This window comes from Lissotriton helveticus, chromosome 6, assembly GCF_964261635.1.
Source record: "Lissotriton helveticus chromosome 6, aLisHel1.1, whole genome shotgun sequence".
NCBI lineage: Eukaryota > Metazoa > Chordata > Amphibia > Caudata > Salamandridae > Lissotriton > Lissotriton helveticus.
In genome coordinates this window covers 576927800-576954137 of record NC_136067.1, presented here as the reverse complement: position 1 = coordinate 576954137, position 26338 = coordinate 576927800, and the positions used below count along the sequence as shown (strand labels likewise).

The window sequence follows — 26338 nt, the reverse complement described above, 5'->3', positions numbered from 1 at the left end:
GCACTGGTCCTCCTTGATTTGTCCGCCGCCTTTGACACGGTGGACCATTCCATCCTCCTTTCCCGTGTCAGGGCGGCTGGCATCGGGGGGACCGCCCTGGTCTGGCTGGCTTCCTTTCTGAGGGACCGCACCCAGGCCGTCCATCTGGCCAACTTCTCCGCTCCCTCTCAAAGGGTTCACTGTGGAGTCCCACAAGGATCTTCATTGTCTCCCTTGCTGTTTAATTTGTATGTCTCCCCTCTTATTTTTGCTCTTCAGCAGATGGATGTCAGTATTTACAATTATGCCGACGATCTTCAACTGGTTTTTAATTTATCTTCTTCTTCAGAATCCATTCACAATTTTCACTCCATTATGCTTTTCATCAGGGACTGGATGAGTTTTAATCATCTAAAACTCAACCCCGACAAAACCGAGTTTGTTCTGACGGGTGGTACCTCCAGTCCCTGGAATTCTTCCTTTTGACCGCCTTCCCTGGGTTCCCCTCTCGTCCCCTCTTTTTCAGTTAAAACCTTAGGAATCAAACTTAATGCTCATCTCACTCTGCACTCTGATTAGCTCAGTTGTTTCCTCCTTCTTTCTCACTCTTCGCACTATCCGTAAGGTGTCCCTTTTTTTTTCTTTCAGTGCCCTCAAACTCATTCTGTCTGCGAAGGTGATCTCCCGTTTAGACTACAGAAACGTCTTGTACACCGGTGTCCCCGCGTATAACCTTCGGAGACTTCAACCGGTGCAGAACCAGGCAGCCCGACTTGTGTATAATCTGTCTAAGCCTCACCATGTCACCCCGCTGCTCAAAGCTCTGCACTGGTTGCCTGTCCGGGAACGAGCGTTGTTCAAAATGGGTTGTATCACCTTCCAGGCGAGGGCGGGGACGGCCCCGGGCTTTATCTCTTCTGAGATTAAGGCATATCACCCTAGCAGGGACGTGCGTTCTTCCTCACAATCCCTTCTGATTGTTCCTCGCTTTAAGAAGAAGAGGTCAGGTGGTGCAAAATTTTCTACACTTGCGCCCACCTTCTGGAACACCCTTCCCCTTTCCCTCAGGTCTTCCTCTCACTATTTTGAGTTTCGTAAAGCTCTGAAAACTTTTCTTTTTGCCCAAGCTTTCCCCCACCAGTAGTTCGTCCTCCCCACTGTCTGATGGTCTGTGCTCCTAGCTCCAAGAAACCGCATGGTGAACGTGTGCTTTATAAGTATTTTAATTTCAATTTCAATTTCAGGTGGAACAGATTTGTGGCATGGTACACAGCAAAGGCTGTGGATCCTCTCTCCTCACCCCTTTCTGAGGTTCTCCTCTTCCTTCTTTCTCTTGCCCAGCAGGTCTCTGATCTGGGCACTATCAAGGGCTACCTTTCTGCTCTTTCCGCCTTCTTAAGGCTACCTGATCAGCCTTCTTTGTTTAAGTCCCCTATTGTAAATAGGTTTTTGAAGGGCATCACACACATGTTCCCTCCTGTTCCTTTCGTGATGTGGGACTTGAACCTTGTTCTTACTTACCTAATGTGTGCTCCCTTTGAGCCGCTCCATAACTGTCCTCTCCGTCTTCTTACTCTGAAGACTGCTTTCCTGGTTGCCATCACCTCTGCCAGGAGAGTGAGTGAGCTCCAGGCTCTTTCTTCCACACCTCCTTTCCTCTCTGTTCATCCGGACAAGGTTGTGTTGCGGACAAGACCTTCTTTTCTGCCCAAGGTTGTCACGGCCTTCCACATCGGGCAGTCCATTACCTTGCCCACCTTCTTTCCGCCTTCGCATCCCTCGAAAGAGGAAGAGAGGCTCCACCGTCTGGACCCAAAACGTGCGCTCTCTTACTATCTGGATCGCACACACCAGTTCCGGGTGGATGACCAACTCTTTGTTGGTTACGTGGGCGCTAAGAAGGGAAAGGCGGTGCACAAGCGGACCATCTCCCGGTGGATCATCTTGTGTATCCAGGCATGTTACTCCTTGGCTAAGAAGGAGCCCCCTGTTGGATTGAGGGCTCATTCCACTCGGGCCACGGCGACTACCACTGCCCTGGGCCGGGGAGTGCCCTTGCAGGACATTTGCCAGGCAGCTACGTGGGCCTCGCTGCACACGTTTGCAAGACACTACTGCCTGGACAGCCAAGTCCGGAGGGATGGCTTCTTTGGCCGTTCCGTCCTCCAGGACTTTCTGGTGTGATTATTGGTTCGCAGACCCACCACCGGGGTTGGTATTGCTGGGGTGTCTATTCTAAGGTAAGGAATCTATCACTAATGTGTCTCTTTCAGATGCACAAGTTACTACTTGTGTAACGATATATCTGTAATAGACATTAGTTAGTGATCGATTCCTTACGACCCACCCATCCTCCCCGTTCTGCGAACTGATATCTAGGGTTAAGGTCATCCCCTTTCAGGGCCCTAGTTTCATGGCAGCAGTGTTGGTTCTATCATGGCTCTGCGTATCTGGCGCGGAAAAGCTGTGTATCAGAACTGACGTCAGCGCGCATGGGCGGCGTCTAAGTACTCCGACGACGTTATTCCGGCGCTAACGACGACAGACGCGGAGCCGCGGACGACGCCTGCCGTCGCGCAGGGGTATTGCTACGCAAAATTTTCCAGATCCAGTCTGACGCCTGGGGATATTCTAAGGTAAGGAATCTATCACTAACTAATGTCTCTTACAGATATATCGTTACACAAGTAGTAACTTGTGCTTAGCTTTATCTCTTTGAGAATAGGAAAGCGTTGCAAGGATAATGTGTGTATGAACTTGATGAAAATCCTCATTATGGAAACTGATTTTACATGTAAATAGCGTTCCCTTTTTCATTTTTGCGCTGCAATAATACTATTGTTCCTTTTCAATGATATTATATTAAATTTGCTCACTAAATTTAATTTTCATGTTCCTATTAGGACTGGGCTGAAAACAATCTTACAAGAATTCAAATTGAGAACACAGTATTGTATGGCTATTACGGTAAGTAGTTTATGTGAATTCACATGCAAATCAACATTGACTCTTTTGAAATCCACAAAAACATAATTCTGGAGTTGTTTATAATATTTTCATATTACAATCCAAGGGAATGCTGTGTTAGACACCAAGTAAAGAAATATATATATACATACACCAAAGTTTAAAGTAACGTTATAGTTAGGTGATTTTTGTCAGTGACAACATTAATGTTTTGAACAAAAAAAAAAAGAAATTCACCAGTTCTAGTTAGCAGAGTTAACTATTACTTGCTTTACCACAGCACTGCTTATGATCTCACATATATCGTTCAGAGCATGTTCTATGATGTAATTTATGACATCACTAATTACATCTCAAATGACATCACTGACATCATCCAAGCTTTTTTGTACAAAATTGCTCTATAAACAGGTATACCATTAGAGCTATGAAAGTAGGTGGAAAATAGCTCAGAATAATATGAAGCGCCATTACTGCTATTTCACATACAACCCCCACAGTTACAGCAAGCCTGTGTTATGTGCAACGTTAACCCTATACCATACACATCATGAGTAGCCAAGTTCATGTTGACTATGAATCGCAGATGAAAAGGTAACCTCTCCTGCACACGGTGTTCGATCTGTATACAACTGTTCAGGGAAAACCAAGTTCATCCAGATACTGATGCCCTGTTAGAAAACTAATGCTGTACTACATATAGTCTTTACCTGTATAAAACCCCTGACAGTCACTGAACCTACATTGAGAAAAGAAGTGGATATAAGTAGAAAAGTGGGTACTGTTGACATTTAAATCTTCAGAGAGAGTTCGCTCTATACCAGTTTGTTTGGAGACTGTGGAACTCTCATGAGAAATATGCGACAGAGTGTTAAAGAGTACCTACTAAGAACAGTATACACTCTATGCAAAACCTGTTCAAAGAGTGACTATTCACTTAAAATAACCAAGGTTTGGAGGTGCTAAAGATCATACTACCTGCAGCCTTCATACTGTGGTGAAAACTTTAGTCAGCCCATCTTCTGAAGCAAAACAAGCTCATTACCTGGTGCACACAGTTTTCTATGTTACGTAGAAATGTGAGTGCTTCGACAATTCTGTCTAATAACTCAAGGCTGCTTACAATACGCTACTTGGTGTGTAGTACGTAGAATCTTTGCCCTGCTGGAAACTTTCTCTGCAGTACCAAAACCTTGTGTGGAACATAATGAACACAAGTCAACTGTCACCTGCACACAGCGTCACTCCTCAAAACAAAGATTTATAACATGTTCATTACCTCTACACACCTAAGGTGCATTAGGAACACATGCTTTTTGTAAACACTTATACAGTTTAGCTGGACACAGGCTGTATAAAATTAGGTCGAAAAGTAATATGATAGTTAGTCGACACTATGTAAACTATAAGACAAACTAACACACTCATTAGATGATATCATTAGTGATGTCATAAGCAATATCACAGAACATGTCAGGAGTAATGTCATATGTGATGTCAAGCAGTACATGGTGAGGGCTCAAGTTATAGTTAGCTCTTCTAATTATAACTGGTGTATTTTTGTGTTCTTTTCTGTAGTTCAAAATTTTATTGTTGTCAATGACAGATTCACCTAACTATAACTTTACTTTAACCTTCGTTCTTTTCATTGGATATTGTTTTTTTAACATGAAGTAATATTTAATTACCATATGTAAAGCCAACTCCCTTCTTCTGTGTACAGCGAGGGGTTGTCCGCCCTGCTGCTAACCCACACACAGGCAGCCAACCCTCACTGCACATTACCTTTGGCTGTGCACAGCAGGTGGTTGGCAACAGGGCCAGGCCTACGGCCAACCTTGTTGCCAACTCACCCGGAGCTAGCACTATGGAATACTACTACAGACAGATCTTGTAGGTGATTTGGTGCCTTTGCATACTCAGCAGCAATTAAATGGACAAATGTATTATCAACAATGATGGCATTTCAGATGTGATTAGTTATGTTATAAATGTCAATAAATATGTTATGAGTGATTTAATATGCAAGGGTAAAAGCTATGCATGGGGAGGGCGCAATTTACAGTTGATTTAGGGCATGAGTTATAGTTACTTGAGATACCTATAACTGGAGAATTTCAGTTGTTTTGTTAGTTTTAAACAGTTTATTTAACGCGACATTTTTCAACTAACTATATTACCCCTTTAACCTTTGTTTTTTGTTCAGTGAACTTTCAAGGTTTTTTATAATGTAAAGTTGGATATTATTATAATTCCTAACTATAACTTCACTTTAACCTTTTGTTTTTTTCAGTGAATTTCTAGTTGTTTTTTTTTAGCATAAAGTAAGATGTCCATCGTAATGCGTGGTGGGGGGCTGGACGCAGGGTCTGGCCTAGCATTGTCCGTTGTCCTGCTCCCGTCCAGGCCTCCTGCCCCTCCTCCCCTACTCCTTGCCCTCCATTGTCCAAATCCATACTCCTGCACCCTTGTACAGCCCTTTGTGGCCATTGTTTTACCACTACCCTTCCTGCCTGCCCTGCACAGTTAGCTTGCTGCCCCTACCCATCTCCTCCTGGCCAGCTGTTGTGCAAGTTTATGCACCTGCCCACTTCTGCCCTGTATGGTTCTATGTGCTGCCACTGCCCTCCAGATAGCTTGCTATCCCTGCCCTCTTCTCATGTCCTTCGTTGCCCTCCTACCCCTTGCCCTCCGATGTCCGTGTGCATGCCCCTGCTCCCTTCCTTTTGCCCACCAAGCTCTATGGACCTGACACTGCCCTTCCTGTCTACTCTTAGTGTTCTGTTGAGCTGCCACTACCCCTGCTGCCAGTCCTCCACCCTGACTTCCACTGTCAGAGTTCTATTGTCCTAACCTCTCCCTCCTGTCCTCCATGTTCCATTTTACATCCACTTCATTCTGCCCTCCGTGCTCTGTTGTGCTCCAGCTGCTCCTCCTGCTTTCCATGCATAGACTTTAGTGCTGCTACTGCCCCTCCCACCTTTCCAATATAGTCAGCTTGCTGCCCTGACCCCCACCCACCTTCCCTTCATTGTCTCTGTGTATGTAGTCTCCCTGTTGCCCTCCAAGGTGTTGTGCTTCCATTGCCTATCCCGCCTGCCCACTAAGCATACAAAACTGTGATGGATGGAATGCTTCAATTAATCTCAGCCACTGGAAATCACTCTGGTAGCATCCCAAGCATCTTTATTTTACAAACCATGCCACCTCAATTTGGACCCAGCTATATGCAAATCAGTCTTGACTCTGCTTCAACAGTCCAGCCTTAACTGCCTAGCCAGGTCGTCCCTGAACCAGAATACAAGCAACCCAGGACCGGGTTCATCCTAGTTATGAGCTCATCAGTCGGGTACAGCTTGGTTCCAGTAAAACATTGTGCACAGGACCCGTGCCCTGCATGGTCAGCTTGCTGCTCCTGCTCCCCTATCTTACTCCCTGCCCTCCTTTTTCTCCTATCCTCTCCCTCCTGCCTTTCCATGGTTTGTTGGAGTGCCCTTGCCCCCTCATTCATGCCCCTCATAATTTGTTGACTTGCAACTGCCCCTCCTATCTGTCCTTTATGGACACCTTGATGCCCTTCCCTCTTTCCCCTCTCTCCTCTGTTGTCCATGTGCATTTCCCTGTCATCTATTGCTTTCCATCAATCAATCAATCAGCATTTGTGGTTGATGTAGGGAGGTCCGAGATCGTTGAGGGCTTTTTAGGCATGTGTGAGGATCTAGAACTGGCATCTCTACTGGTTGGGGGCCAAGGGAGGTCATGCAGGTGTGGAGTGATGTGGGTTCATTTGGGGAGGTCCTGTTTGAGTCTGGCTGTGGCGTTCTGTACGGTCTGGAGTCTTCAGAGGAGCTGGGCAGAGATGCCGGTGGAGAGGATATTGCCATAGGCGAGGCAGCTGTTGACGAGGGCGTGAGTGACTGTCTTTATGGTGTTGGTTGGATCCATCTGAAGATTCTGCAGACCATGCGAAGTGTGTGGAAGCAGAAGGAGACAACTGTGTTGGCATGTCATAACATGGTCAGTTGGCTGTCGATGATGATGCTGAGGTTGCGTTTATGGTCGATGTGCATGTGTGTAGGTCTGAATTCAGCAGGCCACCAGCTGTTGTCCCTTTGAGAGGCGTTTTCCTGAAGCTCAGTACTTCAGTTTTGTCAGAGTTGAGTTGGAGGCAGTTGTCTCCCATCCATTTGGCTACATTGGTCATGTAGATGTTGAACAGGATGGGGCTGAGGGATGGCCTTTGAGGTACGCCGCATATGATGTCTGTGGGAGCGAAGGTGAATGGAGACTGTCAGAAGATCTGTGTGCGTCCTGTAATGAAGGAGGTGATCCACTTGAGGGTGTCTTGCTGTATGCCTATGTTGTAGAGTCTGTTGATAGTTAGACGTTGTACCACTGTCGGGGAATGTAAGAGTGTGTCACGTAGCCGCCAAGAGTATTGGTGGCCTGTCTGAGGGGAAGATTGCTAGTGTAAGCGTCAGTGCAGCATGATCCAAGAGCGAGCAGGGTACAATGTCCAAGGGAAGCACTAAAGGAAGCAGGGATTGAGACCCAATTAAGTAGTCAATTCTAGCGTAGATTTTGTGCGCATGAGAATTGAACATGTAATCTGTGGCGTGGGGCTGTAGGGAACGCCAGATGTCCACCTGACCCAGGTCATGTAGCCACTCCCTCCCGTTCCGTGAAAGGGCCCGTCTGTCCCTGCCATTGGGCTGAACGGTCCAGCTGAATGTTGAATACCATGTTTATGTCCCCCCTCAGCATCATTTGTCCGGGAAAGTCGTTAATTACATCACTGCTCTGCAGAGGAGTGCCTCCTGCCCCTCATTGGGCGCCTATATAGAACCAAGAGTGAAAGTGTGAGCGTAAAGTTCCGCTAATTTTGCGCCCATCTTGCCTCCAGAGGTGCGGGAGACCAGAATGGCAACTCTGGCCGTTTTGGTGGTGTATGAGGAAAAATATTGGTGCAGGAAAGCTTTCGATCAAAGTCTGTGTGTGTCCCTGGCGAGGAGGTGGGTCTAAAGTAGCAGGCATATGTGTGCGCCCAACTGCTCAAGATAGGATAAAATAGCCATTCTTTTAATCAGATCATTTAACCCCTTCACGTTTAATGCAAGAATTTTAGTGTTCACTACCATGTGAGTCGAGACCAATACTGGGAGGTAAGCAAGGAGCCAGTGTATAAGGGGAGACCCCCGCCCACAGGTGTCCCCAGGGAGTCCGGAGCCATCTGCTCCTAGAGAGTTAGTAGAAGGGTACCAGAGCCCAGAATCTCCCCGCTCCCGCCCATGCCCAGCCCCGTGCTTTCATCAAAGAAGATCAAGAAAAGGGAGCAGCAGATTGTCCGCTATCTTCCCCCACTTATCATGGTGTCAGTGTTACAGGGGAGCCCCCGGCCAAAGTTGCCAGGACCGCTTGCCTTTCTTTGGCCATGGTGTCTGGATCAGGATGCAGGTTATGAGTTGGAGACTTGATTGTTGTCCACCCATGGCCTCTCTGATGGTTCTTACTCGCTCGTCTTGTGTGGCTCCTCAGTTGTGGGACCTCAATACCTAATAGCTAGAAGGCCTCAGCCACTGACCGCAGTTGCCAGAGCTCCCCATTGAGGGGGAAACTCAATCGGAAAGGGTGTTCCCATGAATATGAGATGCCAAAATCAATTATCCTGCCCCTGACCGAAAACACTCTGCAGATAGAGTTGGGCTACACGTTGGAGTGGAGCACAGACCCAGTGAAATACCTGGGGATATGGATTCATAGGTATTCGCAAGTGGTTATTCAGCTAATTATGGTAAGGCCATCACACGACTCGAAGAGCAAGTCAATATATGGATAAGACTGCCATTGTCATTTGCCAACAGGATAGCACTAATGAAAATGGTTGTACTTCTGCGGTTTTTATATTTATTTATGAATATTCCCGTACGTCTAACGTCTAACGCGCCATTTCTTTGCTACGCTTTGCTCATTGCTAGACACACTTGCATGGGGAGGGAAAAAAGCATGAGTTTTATTTATACATTTTTATTTATACCGTTTGATATAGCGCAAACTTGATCCCGAAGGATATCCGAGCGCTTTACAATTTGAGGCAAAGGTAACAAATCAGAACATTGTAACAATTTCCTGATTCCCTTTTTGTTGACCAAAACCATAATGGTCGATCTGGGAGGCTCAAAACTTGTTTCAATGGCTCGCTCACAATCTCACTCTATAACTACAGCATGGTCTTGATTCACGCTAAAGACACTTGTCTCTAAATCTTGCAGACATTTTTTTGCTCATCACCACACCCATAAAGATATTCACTCACCCAAACAACTATTATAACACGTAGTCTTAACCTCATATACGTACTGATTTAACTATTCACATATCTTTGGGCAGTCATAGATCCCCCACCGAACCACACACACAATCACTCTCCATTACAAATAATCAGTTAACTAATCATTAACTAATATAGACTTCCACATAGCTAGTAACCAACTGGTGCAGCAGTTTACACAACAACTGACCAAGTAATACAGATATTCACACAATTTAGTCACTATCCAATATATTTAGTGAGATACTATAAATTACTCAAGTAAACAATCGATTACACTGCTACTAAATCCTCTATCCAGATATTTATATATCCACTGCTTCTTCAATGCAGATTGTTGTATATATAATACATATTTAAATAACAAACCAAAGCACGTTCACTGGATGATCTCATCAGTGATGTAATCCGAGATATCATCAGTGATGTCACCGACCATGCCATGAACGATGCAACACGTGACGTCACCACCAGTGGACCGCGGGCACAAGAGCCACAGCCAGCACAACCAACCACAACAGAGGAACCCCAATGGTCCTGCACGAGTGAAATTTCCAGCCAACCACAACACCCCTGAAACCCATGGTTTCCTCAATTAATTTTATATAAAAGCAGAAATTAATGTCACCTTAAAATAGAATGAAGAATCAAATCCATGCCCTCCAGAGTACAATAAATTAACACATAGTTAAAATGTAAACCTACATCTAAAGGTGTGGTAACAATATTACATTTTAAATACCAGTCTGCAGCTTTATTCACCACAGCATTGCAACTTGGACACAATTGTTAAGGTAAATAGATGTAGAGTTATGACAGTAAATCTGCCCAACAGTATGTATGCTACTGTCGATGGTATTGTGCAGTTATAGATCCTATATTTGTGATTTGTGAAGGCCGATAGCTTTGTATACAATCTTATGACTAAGGGCCCATTTAAGACCTTTCGAAAAACAATTCAATTTCGAAACCAGCCGCTAGGTCTGACAGTGACCTAAGAAATAAAAGCAATACATTTAAAAAAACAGCAATTTCAACAACACTAAGATATATTTATTTTTCAATTGGTTATCAAAAACAAAGGGCAGGAGTATATGAAAAGAAAGCGTTTCCCTGAGATTCTCTAATGGGTCCAAGGATAAATTGCTACAGTCTCCAACTGTCTCATGCTGGATACTGCATCCAATCCAAACCTAGACACATATGATAGGCTTCACAAGCAGCAACAGCAATTTCTCAGCATCCTGGAAGTGTTTTAATGGAGATGAGCAGGAGATGCGCTCTATTCAAAGTTTACTTATGTATGGACACCTTCCTTCAGCCTAAAGCTGTCATTGTAGACTTCAGGAGGCTAAACAACCCCCCAACCTTCAATATGAGGAGAATGACTCCACATAAGTCAAACAAGGTATGCTGTGCAAAGGACACATTATATGACATTTTCTACAATCATCCACTCAAGTTGGATATGGGAACATGTCCATAGTGAAATCCACATGTTTGTGGGGAAAGCACAATCATATCACTACATAAACCATCCCCAGATATGAAGCAACAGTGAAAGTGCAGCTACATTAGACACTAATAATAACCACTTTCAAGACAGCCTTGTGCCCCATCACCTCTGTGCCCTAATCCTAGTCCAGTTTAGGAAACAGCTGAAGACACCTCTTTAAAGAACGTATCATGATGCTTGAACAGTCCACTTCTGATCGCAGAACCCTGCTGACCCTCCAATCACTCTGTCGTTGCCTTTCACACTGTAAAGCACTCGACTGCCTTTAGCCTGTTTGCTTTATACGTACACTGAAATGTATGTTTAGCTTTTGATTCACTGTAAAAAAAGCAAACAATTGAGCAGAATGTGAAACTGATGACAGCCAATTAAGAATGATCAAAATATGTCTATAATGAAAGAAAAATAGCCAAAATCACATAATGGAATTCTATGTATGGGGGAGCAACCCGTGAGGTTCTCACACTAACTGTGTAGACAAGCATTTGCAATGCAATAGGTCTCGCATTAGGAAAGTTTGAGCTATTGGTATTGTAAATTACAAATATTTTATTTATGTGTTGGTTTTGAAAATAGCGAAATTAATAGCTTTGTCATTTACAATGCCAATAGTTTTAACTTTCGCAAAGCTCCAGTGAAAGGACAAAGAAGATGAAGGAAAGCCTACAGGAGGTCAAAAATAAGAAGTAGGCAAATAAGTATGACAATTAGGTCACCCACTGGTGAGCAACGGGCGGGCTCTAAACCCACTATAAGGTAACAAAAGGTTTCATATGAGGCAGTGCGTGCGTGATCTTAGGCGAGACCTAAAAACTGGATGCTACAGGTGTGGGCTCTTTGTCATTGGCAGTGAAGTTGTTGGAAACTTTGTTGAGGTCCAGATCAGTATTATGCAAAACTACATATTCACTTAAGAGAATTTTGTGTGGTGAATTAAGATATATATATTTTTTTTACAACATGGTGAACCAAGCTCTCAGGACACTTGTGGAAACCACCTTCGGTTTGCACATGTAGCAAGTCTGTCATTCCAAAAATGCAACATTAAAGCAAGACTGGCTATCATTATAGTAAGTTATGGCAGCTCCATATTGGGCGGTGGCTAGTATAATTGCTGCTTCTGTTAAACGTTAAAGCTGGCTTGACTGCCCTAAAAGGACATACAATCTTTACTGAGGGTGGAAGTGCTACCGCCCTAGCCACATCACACAAATGTCCTAAAACAGTCTCTGAAAATATGCATCCTTTGGAACTCCAAAGAGAATGGTACATCTGAACCGAGTATTTCAGCTTTTGTTTCTACTGTTTTCAGTTTTGTCCTATAAATGCTTCAGTAGCTTCAATTGCTGCTTGTAACTTCACAGTGCGGTAAGTAAATTCTTTTAATAAGGAGGCAGGTCTATATGGGGAGGTGGCGGCAATATTTTTCTGTGTAATTCGTTTGTCGGCGTCATTTTATAGTGGTTTTTCGTACACTGTTTTGTTTACTCACCAGAAATAACTGAGGTTGTGTGGTACGTTCTTTGTCAAATGAAACACAGCGATGAACATCATCGGTGCAAACAAAATTTGCACCAGGATACCACAGCGGGTGATAGTGCACTTTCTAAACACACATGACATGGCCAAAACCTGTCTGTCACAGTTAGTCTTCATTGAAAGATTTCATGGTTTGTGATTCCTGAGACTGTAAGTTATAAATAAGGGATGCTCATTGACACTCGCATGTCTCAGCATTTTGTTTATTTGTTATAAAGGACGGAAGATTCGGTGAGGATTTTCAACTGGGAATTTATTGTTTTTGTTGCAGAATACCATGAATGTTTTCATTGATTTTTTCAACTGACCTCGAGATGGTTTCTTTTAATTATTAGGATATTATCACCCCTGTTTTGTGGAGGACTGCGTTAAGGATCACAGTCCATTTTGAGCTGCAAGGCGCCTACCCCTGGAAAGTCGGGCATGTGCTTCCCCGGCCGGATGAGAGGCTAATAGGGAGCTGGCAACAGACAAGCTCAGAGCCTCTGAAAGCTTTATCTGTGATGAAGTGTCCTTGGGGCAGGGTGGTGGCCGCAGCCTGGGGAGGATGGCGGGGCAGCCTCTCTCAGCGACATGTCACCACAGCGCGCGCTGTAATGGCTGCGCATGTGGCGGTTGGCAGACGGTTTCTGCTTATCTAGCCCTTCTGAGGAGTGGTGACAGGAAAGGGGAGGGAGCGACGCACTGTGAAGAGAACATGTGCTGCGGGCTTCAAAGCGCTTGCCATAAACACGAAGTTGAGTGCTTGTTTTAAATAATTACAAATGGTAAAGTGTGGCAAAGTAAGCAATCAGGCACCGGGTTCTGCGCTGAATAATTGAAAGGAACACATGTGAGCAATCTGAGGAGTGGTGACAGGAAAGGGGAGGGGGCGACACGCTGTGAAGAGAACATCTGCTGCGGGCTTCAATGCGCTTGCCAGAATCGCGACGTTGAGTGCCTTTTTTAAATAAATACACATGAGAGGTGAGACGGAATCAGAGTGTTACGCTGTAGTACCACGTACTAAAATATATTTTTTTAAAAAGCATTAGCGGCAGCATTAGCGGACGCGAACCAAAAATTGGCTGCAAAATGAAAACAAGTTGGATGCGGGTGGGGAGGCGGGGGAGCAGGGGAGTGAGCGAGTGGGAGGGAACGAGCATATGGGGTGTGAGTGGGGCCAAGCGCGCGCTGGCGAAGCGTCGCGCTTCAAGAGCCTGGTGGGGGGGTGGAGGAGCGAGCGAGTGGGAGGGAACGAGCGAGCATATGGGGATGTGGTGTGAGTGAGGCCAAGCGCGCGCTGGCGAAGCGTCACGCTTCAATAGATGACATGCATTGGGAGGAATCCCCTTGTTCAAGAGTGTTGTTTCCCCTACAATATGTCGGAGCTATATAATAGCTCGACCTAAAAAATTGAGTCATTCCAGTCTGAATTTCTACAAGTTGGAGCACATCTCCTTTAAATAAAGCTTTTTTCACACCTATTGCATAGAAGAAAATACTTGAGTGCAGCATTTCTTAAGGGCAGCAGTCTTTGTGCTTCAGAAATCTCTTTACAGCAGTGATCTGAGACAGCTGCAACCTCCCCTGGGGATTTCTCTTGCGATGTTGTAAATGAACGTTTTGTAAAAGTCTTTTCTCATCATTAGTGTTCGAATTATGATGTCAACCCATATGAATTCTCATTTGAAGTTGAGGATTTGTTAAAAAGCCCAGTCCTGGTGAGAATTTTCTTGTGATGTTAAAGAGGTCTTTTGTGAAACTATCTTTTTGCTTTTAGGGTTCCAACCCAATGTTGACAATGTGGTGTCATAGAAGTTTTTTTTAACAAACCTCTTGCCGCATTCAGTGTATACAAATGGCTTCTCACTCGTGTGGAAAGTCTGGTGACAGTGACAATCACGTATTCATCAAGCTCTTCATATAGTGAGGGCACGAAAAAGGCTCTTCATCCATGTGAACTCTCTGATGATAGTGAAGGTCTGTCTCAAACAAAACTCTCACACATTCAATGCAGGAAAATTGTTTTGCACCTGTGTGGACTATATGATGATGTTTAAAACATGTGGCTGATTAAAACTCTCTTCACAATGATTACATAAACGTGGCTTCTTTGTGGCTTATCTGGTGACGGCGAAGAACTGACCTTCGCGTAAAGCTTTTTCCACACTCAGTGCAAACAAAGGGCCTCTCACGAGTGTGGATTCTCTGGTGACGTTCAAAATCTGACTGATACACAAACCTATGTCCACACTCAATGCAAGGAAAGGGTTTCTCAATTCCACCGTATGGATTTTTAGGTGGCGCTTGAGTCCTGTTTGCTGAGCAAAGCACCTCCCACATTCAGTGCAGGGAAAGGGCTTCTCATAATTTTGAATTCGCTGGTCGTTTTGGAAGTCTAATGTAAACACAAAGTTCTTCCTAATATGGATTCTTTGGTGACGCAGAGAATGTGACTTGAACACAAAGCACTTCCCACACTCGCTGCAGAGAAAGGGTTTCTCAATTGCACCCTTTGTGGATTTTCAGGTGACATTTTAGTACTGTTTGGTGAGTAAAGTACTTCCCACATTCAGTACAGGGAAAGCTCTTTTTATCATTTTGAATCCTCTGGTCTTTTTGAAAGTCTAATTTAAACACAAAGCTCTTCTTAATATGGATTATTTGAGGAGGCTGAAGATCTGACTTGTACACAAAGCACTTCCCACATTTAGAGCAGTAAAAGAAATTCTCAGTCTCACCTGTGTGTATTATCTGGTGACGCTTAAGCCCTGCTTGCTGGGTAAAGCTTTTCCCACGTTCAGTGCAGAGATAGGGGTTCTCACCCGTGTGACTTCTATGGTGACACTGAAGAATTGACAACTGAGTAAAACTCTTTGGGCATTCAGTGCAGGAAAAAAGCTTCTCACCAGTATGGGTTCTCTGGTGACGAAGAAGATAGGACTTCTGAGTGAAACTCTTTCCACAATAGGTACAAGGAAAGCACTTCTTTATTTTATGGTATTGGAGTATTTGGTATTGGTTAAGGTCAGACTTTGGAATAAAGGTCTTGTTTTCACAGCATGTAGTGGACTCTTTCACATGCATACTTCCCGAGGCTGACATACCAGACAAAAAATGGTTAGAATTTTTTTGGTTTTTAATTAAACAAAATGCATCTCGGCTGCCACTTGTGAAAGAAGCGGTACAAAAAGGGGTGGTGATGGACGGAGCATCTGAACCAATCAAACACTCTCCTTTTGTACCACTTGTGAAAGAAGGGCAGTCATACTACAGACAAGCGATCAATGACAGTCAAGTAGCAGAAATATGTCACAGTATTGTATTGTAATCGCATTTATATAGCGCTTACTACCCCTGACGAGGCGTCAAAGCGCTTTTTCGGCAAATAGCACGCTACTCTGGGACCCATAGAGGATTATTATTATTTTTTTTGCAGAGTTTTATATAGCGTGAACTTGACTCGAACCGGGTATCAGAGCGCTTTACATAGCACCAGTTACGTTACATGAGGACACACATTCATTTTGTTAGGCACGGGGAGATTAAGTGATTTGCCCAGAATCACAGGAGGTTTTGGCGACATTACCAAGACTCAAACCCAGTTCCCCCAGGTTCGAGGTCGAGCGCCCTAGCCGTTAGGCCAACTCCTCTCCCAGTGTTGAATTAGTATAGTGAAACATGCAAGTAAATTTTAAGTTGTGGATAGGTTAGCCAGTTATTTGGATTCAGAAGGATAGAGAAGGAAAAAAGGTTTGTATTTATATAGCACTTGTTACCCCTGATGGGATGTTGAAGCATGCTACTCCGGAAGCCCATAAAGGATTAGTGGTGAATTATTATGGTGAAATGTGAAAGTACTTCAGTGGTGGATATTAGTCAGTTATTTGGAGTGAGAAGGGTAACGGAGGGATGGAAGAGAAGAAAGGTTTGCATTCATGTAGCACCTGTTATCCCTGATGGGTGTTGAAACGCTTTTCTGGCGAGTAGGACGCTACTCTGGAACTCATAAAGGATTAGCGTTGAAAAAATTAGTATAGTGAAGTATGAAGTAGTTTGAGTGGTGGATATGGTATTCAGTTATTTGGATAGAGAAGGGTAGGTTGCGGTATAAAAGAGGGAAAGAGGTTTGTATTTATATAGCGCTTGCTACCCAATGATGGGGTTTTGAGGCGCTTCATTGGAGAGTAGCACGCTACACTGGAACCCATAAAGGATTAGTGGTGAATTAGTATAGTGGAATATGGAAATTGAGAAGTGAACATGTTAATCTGTTATTTTGATTGAATAGGATAGTGGAGGGACAGAAGAGTGAGATTTCTTTTTATTTTTAGGTCATAGCAGTAGGAGGAGGCTTTTGGATATGTGAAAGGGATTTTTGAGGGAAAGAGTCAGAGGGAAGAGTTCATAAAGGTTTGTTTTGGGGGATCGGTATAGTAAAAAGAGGTGTCAGATGATGCAAGAAGGGGTAGAGTAGGAGAGGATCATAGTTGTATGGGGTTTGGGATCAATGTGAGAGTGGATGTAGAGGATATATTGACAGAAGTATATGGTGAGAGATAGGGTAGTGTATTGGAAATGGAAGTAGAAAGAAGTTTGAGATGAGTCAGAAGGTTGGTCCAGAGGATATATATTGAGAGAAGTATAGGCTAAGAAATAGGGTAGTGCATTTGAAATGCTAAATTAGAGGCCTCTGATAGGCATGTGCAAGCCTGTGCACTGAATGAAAAATGTTAATCTGCCCTGTTACTGGCAAAAGTCAAGAAGTCCAACTGAAGCAACTGCTGGAAACCTTGAATGACAAACAAGTACCAGTCCATGAAATGACTGGCGAATGGCCAGTGGTGTAAAATCTTCATGACTTTAAGCAGGCTAGAGCTCAAAAACAGCCAATCGATTACAGGAGAACTGAGATCTTCGATCCATCAGATTCTTCAGAGTAGATGATAGCCTGGTTGCTAACATAGGAAAACCATGTTGTAGTTAATAAGTTCCTTTAGTCAGGACTCTTTTCAATGTTTTACAAGCATCCTACAGAATCCACTGTACTTTTTAAGTTCGGTGACAGACAGCTTTAGCCCTCTGCCTGAGAACATATCAATAAAACATAGTGGGCTTTGGTTCAGCCGCTTCAGCTGCTGGTTACTTTGTACCAGTCACCTTCAGCCATAGTTTATGAAAAATGTAATTTATACGTAGGGCATTTTGCATGTTCAAGTTTTTTGGTGGTGATTGGCTAAGGTGTCTGTCTCCCAGATAAGGAAACCGCTTTGCCGCATCACCAGTCTGCAACTCCACCAGTCAGGCGCTGCAGGAGAGTGGCAGAGTAAGTGGGTTTTTCTTTAATGTATGTATGAAAGGATAACGCAGTTGGATCCGTGTCGGCTCCTAGATGGTCAACAAGAGGTGTTGCAATGTTAATAGCAAGAACCATTATCTAATGTGACTTTAGATTGCTGTCTTGGTCCGAGGCTGTCTCACAAGATAAAGAACAAGAGCTGTGATCTTGCACTCAATTTTGTGCATAGGCCGTTGCAATCCACAAAACTGTAGGTGGTGAAGCCTTATTGCTTATTCTGAACAACGACAAATTATTAAGAATATTTGGATGTTGAAAAGCAGCTTTTTAATTCAAAATGATAGGGTTAACTGGTAAAAACACCAATATGAATAAGTAAACTATAAACATGGAGAGCTTCTGTTTACGGGTCGCTTCTCCTGGACAAAGAACACCAGTAACTGTCAGCACACATTCTCCACATTAAACCACATCCATAAAGAGCAATACATCACTTAGGCCTTAATACCATGTAGGCAACTAAGCACTACAGTACACTTCATAGTCACACTGGGTTGGATTGATTTGGGTGCATGTTTCTGATTAAATCCAGATCGTATTATGGTCTGCTATGTGTCCCTGCAATAATAAGATGAACCATTAGTATTATTAACAGCATTTATTGAGTGTATAGCTACCAGAGTCGGGCTTCCCAGCACTAGCTATCCATGCTGAACACCCCACCAATTAAGCATACAAAAAAGTCTTCAGTTGCTTTCTAAAGCATAATAAATTATCATTGAGTCTAAGACTAATGGGCAAGGAGTTCAATAGTTTGAGAACCAGGTATGAAAAAGATGGGCACCTCAGGCTCTCTTGGAACTGTAAGACGACCTAGCTTATTCATTTATTTATTTATTTATAAAGTTTTATATAGCGCAAACTTGATCCCGAAGGATATCAGAGCGCTTTAGAATTTGAGGCAATTAAATAACTTCCCACCCTATTCCCCTATACACCCACATCTCACTATTTTATTTTATTTTTTTATTTATAAAGTTTTATATAGCGCGAACTTGATCCCGAAGGATATCAGAGCACTTTACAATTTGAGGCAAAGGTAACAAATCAGAACATTGGAACAATATCCTGATTCCCTTTTTGTTGACCAAAACCATAGTGGTCGATATGGGAGGCTCAAAACTAATGTAGTTGACCCAAGTTCTCTGTTAGTCTTGTAGGAGTTGATCAGGTGATGCGGAATTTGTGGGCCTGCTCTATGTTTAGCCCGATGAGCAATGCATAATGATTTAAATTGAGTTATTTTGTCTACTGCCAGCCAGTGCAGTGTGGCAAGCGCTGGGCGAGCTGACTGAAACTAGGGGACATCAAGCAACACTCGAGACACTGCATTCTGGATGATCTGCAGCTTATTAGTCACTGAAGGTGGACTGCCAAGAAACAAAGAATTGCCATCATCAAGGCAAGATGGTGTAAGTCCCTGTATCACAGTTCTTCGTACCTCCATGGGGAGCCATTTAATAGTTTTCCTTAGGACTCTAAGAAGGCCAAAGCAAATCTCGATTACTTTTTTTTTTACTTGTAGGGCCATAGTGAAATGGCTGCCCAGAATAATGCCCAGATTTTTCACTTCTGCTTTGGGGCGAGGACGATCTTCTAGGGACGGAGGCCAGGTAAGTTGGTCCCACAGAGATGGAGTGTTACCAACTACCAAAACCTCAGTTTTGTTCCCATTAATTCTAAGGCAGCTCACTGCAATCCAAGAAAAATACATGTGCAAACACAAAATATGCACAGACATACATAATCTTCTAGCCCGTCTATGCCCGTCCGCACCTGGACCGCGCCCAGCGCCAGACCCCCTGGCCCTCGCAAATCCCAATCCACCTGCATAACGTATGACGCCGCTACCCTCCTTGCCCTTAACTCCGGACATACATCACAATGCTGCAAAGCTGCCCCAGGACACACCCATGGATCCTTCGCCTGCCACTCCTGCAAGTTCGCCTGCATCAGGACCCACACCAAACCCACTAACTCCAAACACATTTCCGACTCTAACCACCTGAAATGCATCCTGCTGAACACCCGCTCGGTCCACAGACATGCCACTGAACTCTGGGACCTACTCGACACTGCATCACCGGACGTCGCCTTCCTTACAGAAACCTGGATGAACACCTCATCAGCACCCGACATCGCCATAGCCATCCCGGACGTTTACAAGATCATCCGAAAAGACCGCACCAACCAAACAGGAGGAGGCATCGCCATCGTCCATAAGAACACCATCCGAATCACGACCAGCTCCGACGACAACCTCGCTACCGCCGAACACCTCCACTTCCAGATCCACACCGACCCCAGGACCACACTTAGAGGCACCCTCATCTATAGACCACCAGGAACCCGCACACAATTCAACGAAGACATCACTGACCTCATCAGCCCACATGCCCTCAACTCCGAGAACTACATCCTATTGGGAGACCTCAACTTCCACCTGGAAAATAAAAACGACAGCAGCACCACCCCCCTTCTGGACAACCTGGCCAATCTCGGACTCAAACAACTTGTTGACACCCCCACCCACCTTGCCGGACACACGCTCGACCCTATCTTCACCTCCAGCAAACACATCTCCTTCGACCACACCACATCTCTCCATTGGACGGACCACAGATGCGTTCACTTCAACTACAAAAAGACCTCGACCCACAACCCCCCACAACCTGCTCCTCGAAGAAACTGGAACAAAATCACTACCGCCCAACTCTTCACATCGCTTAACCAAAACCCTCCTGCCATATCATCGGACCCAAACCAAGCTGCCACCAAACCCACACAATGGATCACCCACAGCGTTGACGAACTAGCACCCTTGAAAAACCACCAGATCAAACAAGGTAGCAAAAAGGCCCCCTGGTTCAACGATGACCTTAAGAAATCCAAGGCGTTATGTCGTACACTCGAGAAAACCTGGAGAAAAAACCCAACCACTGACAACCTGACCACCTTCAAGGACGCCACCCGCAGACACCACCAATTTATCCGATCCACCAAGAAATCAGCATTCAAGGATCGACTCGACAACGCCCACAACAGCAAGGAACTATTCAACATCGTCAAAGAATTTACCAACCCCACCGCCGGCACAAACGACATCACTCCCTCCCAAGACCTCTGCGACTCTTTATCCTCTTTCTTCCACAACAAAATCGCTGACATACATAACAGCTTTGAAAGCCAGTCCGAAGAACAGTCCACTCCACCCACCTCCGAACGAAAACAGAACTCTCACAACCTTTGCGCCTGGAACCCAATAACTACTGAAGACACCATCCGCCTGATGAACTCCATCCACTCAGGATCGCCAACCGACCCATGTCCCCACCACATTTTCAACAAAGCAGACTCCATCATCGCACCCCATCTCCGCGATGTCATCAACTGTTCCCTCAACTCCGCTACCTTCCCAGAAAGCTGGAAACACGTCGAACTCAGCGCCCTTCTGAAGAAACCCACAGCAGACCCCTCTGAACTTAAGAACTACCGCCCCATCTCACTCCTCTCATTCCCTGCCAAAGTCGCTGAGAAAGCCGTCAATAGTCAGCTCGCCACCTTCCTTGAATCCAACAATTCCCTCGACACCTCACAGTCCGGCTTCCGAGCCAAACACAGCACCAAAACCGCCCTCATCGCAGCTACAGACGACATCCGAACGCTACTGGACAACGGAGAAACAGTTGCCCTCATCCTACTTGACATCTCCGCCGCCTTCGACACAGTCTGTCATAGCACCCTCATACAACGCCTCAGCAACGTCGGAATACAAGGAAAAGCTTTGAACTGGATCATCTCGTTCCTCGCCGGGAGAACCCAGAGAGTCCACCTCCCCCCATTCAAATCAGAGGCCACCGAAGTCATCTGCGGAGTACCACAAGGATCATCACTCAGTCCCACCCTCTTCAACGTTCACATGAGTCCCCTCGCATCCATCGCGCGACAACACAACCTCAACATCATCTCCTACGCAGACGACACCCAACTGATCCTCTCCCTCACCAAAGACCCTAACACCGCCAAAACCAATCTACAAGAAGGAATGAAAGAAGTAGCCGAATGGATGAAGAACAGCCGTTTAAAACTAAACTCGGACAAAACGGAAGTCCTCATCCTAGGATCATCCCCCTCTGCCTGGGACGACTCATGGTGGCCACCGGCCCTGGGTACAGCACCCATACCTACAGAACAGCCAAACTACAGAAAAAACTCCAACGCATCCAAAACGCATCAGCCAGACTGATATTGGACATCCCCCGTCAAGCTCACATTACCGGTCACCTGAAAGACCTTCACTGGCTCCCCGTCAACAAGAGAATAACGTTCCCTCTCCTCACCCACGCACACAAGGCCCTCTACGACCTAGGACCCGAATGCCTCAACACACGACTGTCCTTCTACACACCCACCCGCCAACTGCGATCATCCAATCAAGCCCTCGCCGCAATTCCGCGCATCCATAGATCCACCATGGGAGGAAGATCCTTCTCCTACTTAGCGGCCAAAACCTGGAACTCTCTCCCCACTCACCTCCGCCTTACACAGAACCACCTTTCCTTCAGAAAGCAGCTAAAAACCTGGCTATTCGATAAGTAATGCACACACCCTCCCCCAAGCGCCTTGAGACCCTCTGGGTGAGTAGTGCGCTATACAAATTCCTGAACTTGAACTAATCTTTAACTATCCTGACCTGAAAGAAAGACAAATTACTATGATATTTTTTTAACGGTTTGACCACTCTGAGATTATAAAAAAAATATAGATTTGTTTGGCACAAGCATTATACGCAGTACCAACTAGCATTTTTAATACTTTAAAATTAAACACTATTAAACTACAGACTTGAGAATTTAGCTTTATACTGTGACAAATGATAGATCATTATAAAGGAAGGGATATAATTGAGTCTACAGATTGTTGGCCCTTTTACAGCACACACCTTAAAGGGTCTTTCCATGACCTTCAGTATAATCGATCGTTCAAGAATACATGCTAAAATAGATCTCCAAGTGTACAAATATTTTTTTCAAAATATTTTTTTCTTTTTCTTATTTTATTGTCTTCCTTTTTTCGTTATGAAAGTGAATGAAAGAATTTTTATGCCTTCGAGATAACTTTCCTGAGCAATTAATATATTTGTTTTGTAATGTTCCACATTTGTGCATAACCTCAATTTGTTTCATGTTTGCCATCCTGATAAAGCAAGTTCTGTGAAACATCTGTGGGCTCTTTTGTAGATTAATTATGCAATTTTGCAAGTTTTGTCAATTATTCAATTTTGACAAACTGAAGAAAATTAAAAGTATCTGATGTGCAATTTTTTGGATTTCATGAATACGTTTGTGGAGGAATTCCACTTGAGGGATAAATGTCATTGAGTTACGTCATATTTTTTCAAACACTGAAAAGACATCTTGAGGCACCCCACAGATCGCGATTGTCAAGATTGTTTGAATGAGCCCTACTGAGGTAATTTAAACCCAAAAAGTGAGGAGACTAGAATTGCACTAAGCAAATTTTTTTTCAACTCTTCCGTCAACTTGATATGAAATATAAAAGGTGTAGAGGGGACCAGACCATCACATCATTATGGGCTATCAAGGACTGCATATCGTGAACACCACATGCCTCTTCAGTTGCACAAAGATGACATGGGTGGATTCACTGCACCAGACTTACAGCTGTACTATCTCTGCGCACTGGCGCATTACGCCTACTACTGGCAACAAACGCCGGCCTACATTCCCCATGTTGCGGTAAAAGCGGGTGCGTTGCATCCGATACCACTTAAGCTATGATAGTAAACAAGCACACAATCTTTGAAAAGGGAGAGATAGATACAGTGCAAAGGACGGCCGGAGCGTGGCAGGAACTTGGGAGGCGAGCGCAGAAACTGCCGCTTTACACGCCGAATATGCCGCTCTTACACCATAATGCGATCTCAGTGTCGGGGGGAAACTGGTGCACTTAAAATTCTTAGTTAGTAAGAATGTCAACCCTGTGTGATGTGTTTTCTGGGGATTTGTTTGTAGAGGTATCAGCGTTCCTTGAAGATTGGAAGAATGCTGCAATGCGAATATTTGTGTACACCGGACTGCGATCAGCTTTGCCTACACTGTACCCACAGTTTCCTGCAGAACCACCAACCTTGGAGGCACTACAGCTCCTCAACACCATTCTGTCGCGTTTTAAGCTTATCACACAATTGTATTGCGCCTCGCACAAGGAGGGGCTGTCACGGGAGGGAGCACAATGGACAAGTGGAATGCAACTCTCTCCAAACCACTGTTAGAAGAGAACTGGAGAAACTGCTGTAGGTTGACAGGGCAGCTAACAGCACACAACAATTTTAGATTGATCCATTTTAAATATCTACATCAAATGTATAATACACCTGCTCAGCTGTATAAATATGGTATACGTGAATCTGCCAATCGTAGACGGTGCGGTGCTCCAGATGTAGCTTTCCACCATTTAGCATGGTCATGTCCGAAGGTAGGCTCATTTTGGGGACCTGTCACGCATAGTCTGACACTGATGGTTGGGACACCAATAGGATGCACTCACCAATTATGCCTTTTGGGAAATGTTACCAATGTTAAAGCCTCTTTTAGGAAGCTGGTGCGCGATGGCGCTTCTATTAGCTAAACGAAGAGTCTCTATACACTGGGGTTGTAGGCCTGCGCCGACACTTAGACAATGGTTACAGGACATGGTATACTGCCGGGATCAACTCACTTGTTCTGCTTAAGAACTACCTAGGGCCTCGAAGCCTTGTGCTATATGGGGCCCACTGACCTCCTACTTGCTTACTGTACATGACATCTGTTGGCCTTTTTTTATGCACTGTAATGCTCGGCTCCGCTCGTTCCTTTTTTATACTTTATTACTGTCATGCTGTTGCCTGTCCCTTTAGCAATGTTGTGGAAAATTGTTGTAACGTGCTGACTTAGCTGCCTGAGATCCATATGCCTACACAACTGCTTATGTCTTTTATGGTTGTACATGTTTTTTGAAAATGTTTAAATAAAATAAAATAAAATAAATTAATAAAAAAAAGAATATTAGATGCCAGCTGCCTGTAGCTGCGTAGTGGTAGGCCGAAATGCTTTGCATTTCTGTAATGTAGATTCATCTAAGTCTTGATACAGGGTGGGTTTTTAGCCGTTATACAGGAATGCAGGGTCACCCCTTGCAGCACGGAGTATGCGCTCTTTAAGCTGAAAATCATGCACACAGGTTAATTTATCAGCTGGCAGAGCCGGTGCCCCACTCTGTGTGCATTCAAGTTTGATGTGGAAGCCCGATGGCTCACCTAGATTTGCACGGAAAAGATCAGGCCTCTATGTTTGTGTTCTCCGTCCCGGTCGCAATACCATGAATACGTATGTTATTGTGCCAGGACCGGTTTTCCAAATCCTCTGTGTGAGCTTGGAGGTCGAGGTTCTGTTTGCGTAATCGAATAACATCTTGTTGGAGGCCTTCTATCTACTCATCCCTGCTGGACTCGTGGTCCTCCAAGGTATTAATCTTCTCTCCTAGGAAGTCCAGGTCTCGGCGAACCCACCTGAGATTGACTGATAGATCGCGCTTCATGGATGAGAGATCCTTTCGGAGGGAGGAGAAGAGTGACTCAAGGAAGGTGCGCCTGATTGGGGCCTCCAATCCATCCGCTCCCTCTATATCTTCCATGGTTTCGGAGGGATGGGGCCTTGGCCTGGGAGTTAGGCTTCTTGAGGAGCATATCTTTTACTGATATGTCTTTCCGCCCCTTGCCGGAGGCCATTTTCAGGATGTTACTTCCCGTAGTTCGGGGCAGATCACTACGTCCAATTCAAAGCAGGGCCGGGGGGCAATGTAGTCTTCTGGGGCTCAATTTGCCCCCTAGCTCTCCCTAGATCCTCAGCATTAGGGGGCAGGTCAGTCCCAACTGGTACCCAGCCAGGGGTGCTCCGGGCCAGCCTCCAGCGTCAAGGATGGTGCATTGCTTTCCCCACCTGAGGTGTGGGGGGGGGAACCTGAATGCAGTCCCCAGGCCTCTGGGACTAGATTCACCACGACTGCTTGTTCTTCACCTCGGGGTCCTTAGCTTGCCCCGGGGCCCAGACCACCAAGCTGGCCCTCAAATCTCCAGGCTAAGTCGCCCCGGCGTGGATCCCGTCATTGCAGGCAAAAGAGGGAACCCCTGGCCCTGCCGGTATTAGCGAGCCTGGCCCGGCAGCCCTGTTCGCCCCAGCACTCACGTTCGCTGCAGAGCAGGGGGGCTATAGATCGGAAGATGGGAGGAGGTGGGGGGTAGTGGAGAGGACCGGCCCTGTCTTCAGTTATGTACTCGGGAGTTGACCTCCCTGTGATCTTCTTGGCCGGTCTGCTGCTCCCCGGAACCTCTCCACTGATGCAGTCCAGCTGAATGAGCCGCTTCTACCCCCTGCTGCTATCATTCTGCGCCTCACTAGCCCTTTGTTTTTTTGCTGGAGGCCAGAGGGGACCTCTTCGGGTGGGGAGTGGGGGAGTGGTACCCCGCAATTAAATTCAGGACCTCCGGGCCATGCCATATATTCCGGGCCCAGCCTCTGCCTCCCCTCCGCTTCTCACCTCTGTGCCTCTTCACCGTTCATCGGCGGCTGGGCCTCGATGGGGCCTCCCGGCATCGAATCAAGGTCCC

General features: G+C 45.1%; 1 protein-coding gene and 1 pseudogene across 1 annotated transcript in view; one reads left to right on the top strand and one right to left on the bottom strand.

Annotated features, from left to right (window-relative positions):
- Window positions 1–26338, top strand: part of LMBRD1 (LMBR1 domain containing 1) — an 890221-nt gene that overhangs the window by 187815 nt on the left and 676068 nt on the right. The window contains exon 3 of the mRNA XM_078648011.1: window positions 2883–2946. Coding sequence (XP_078504137.1) covers window positions 2883–2946 — 64 coding nt within the window. The remainder of the gene's footprint in view (window positions 1–2882; window positions 2947–26338) is intronic.
- Window positions 14397–26324, bottom strand: LOC144761291 (uncharacterized; annotated as a pseudogene).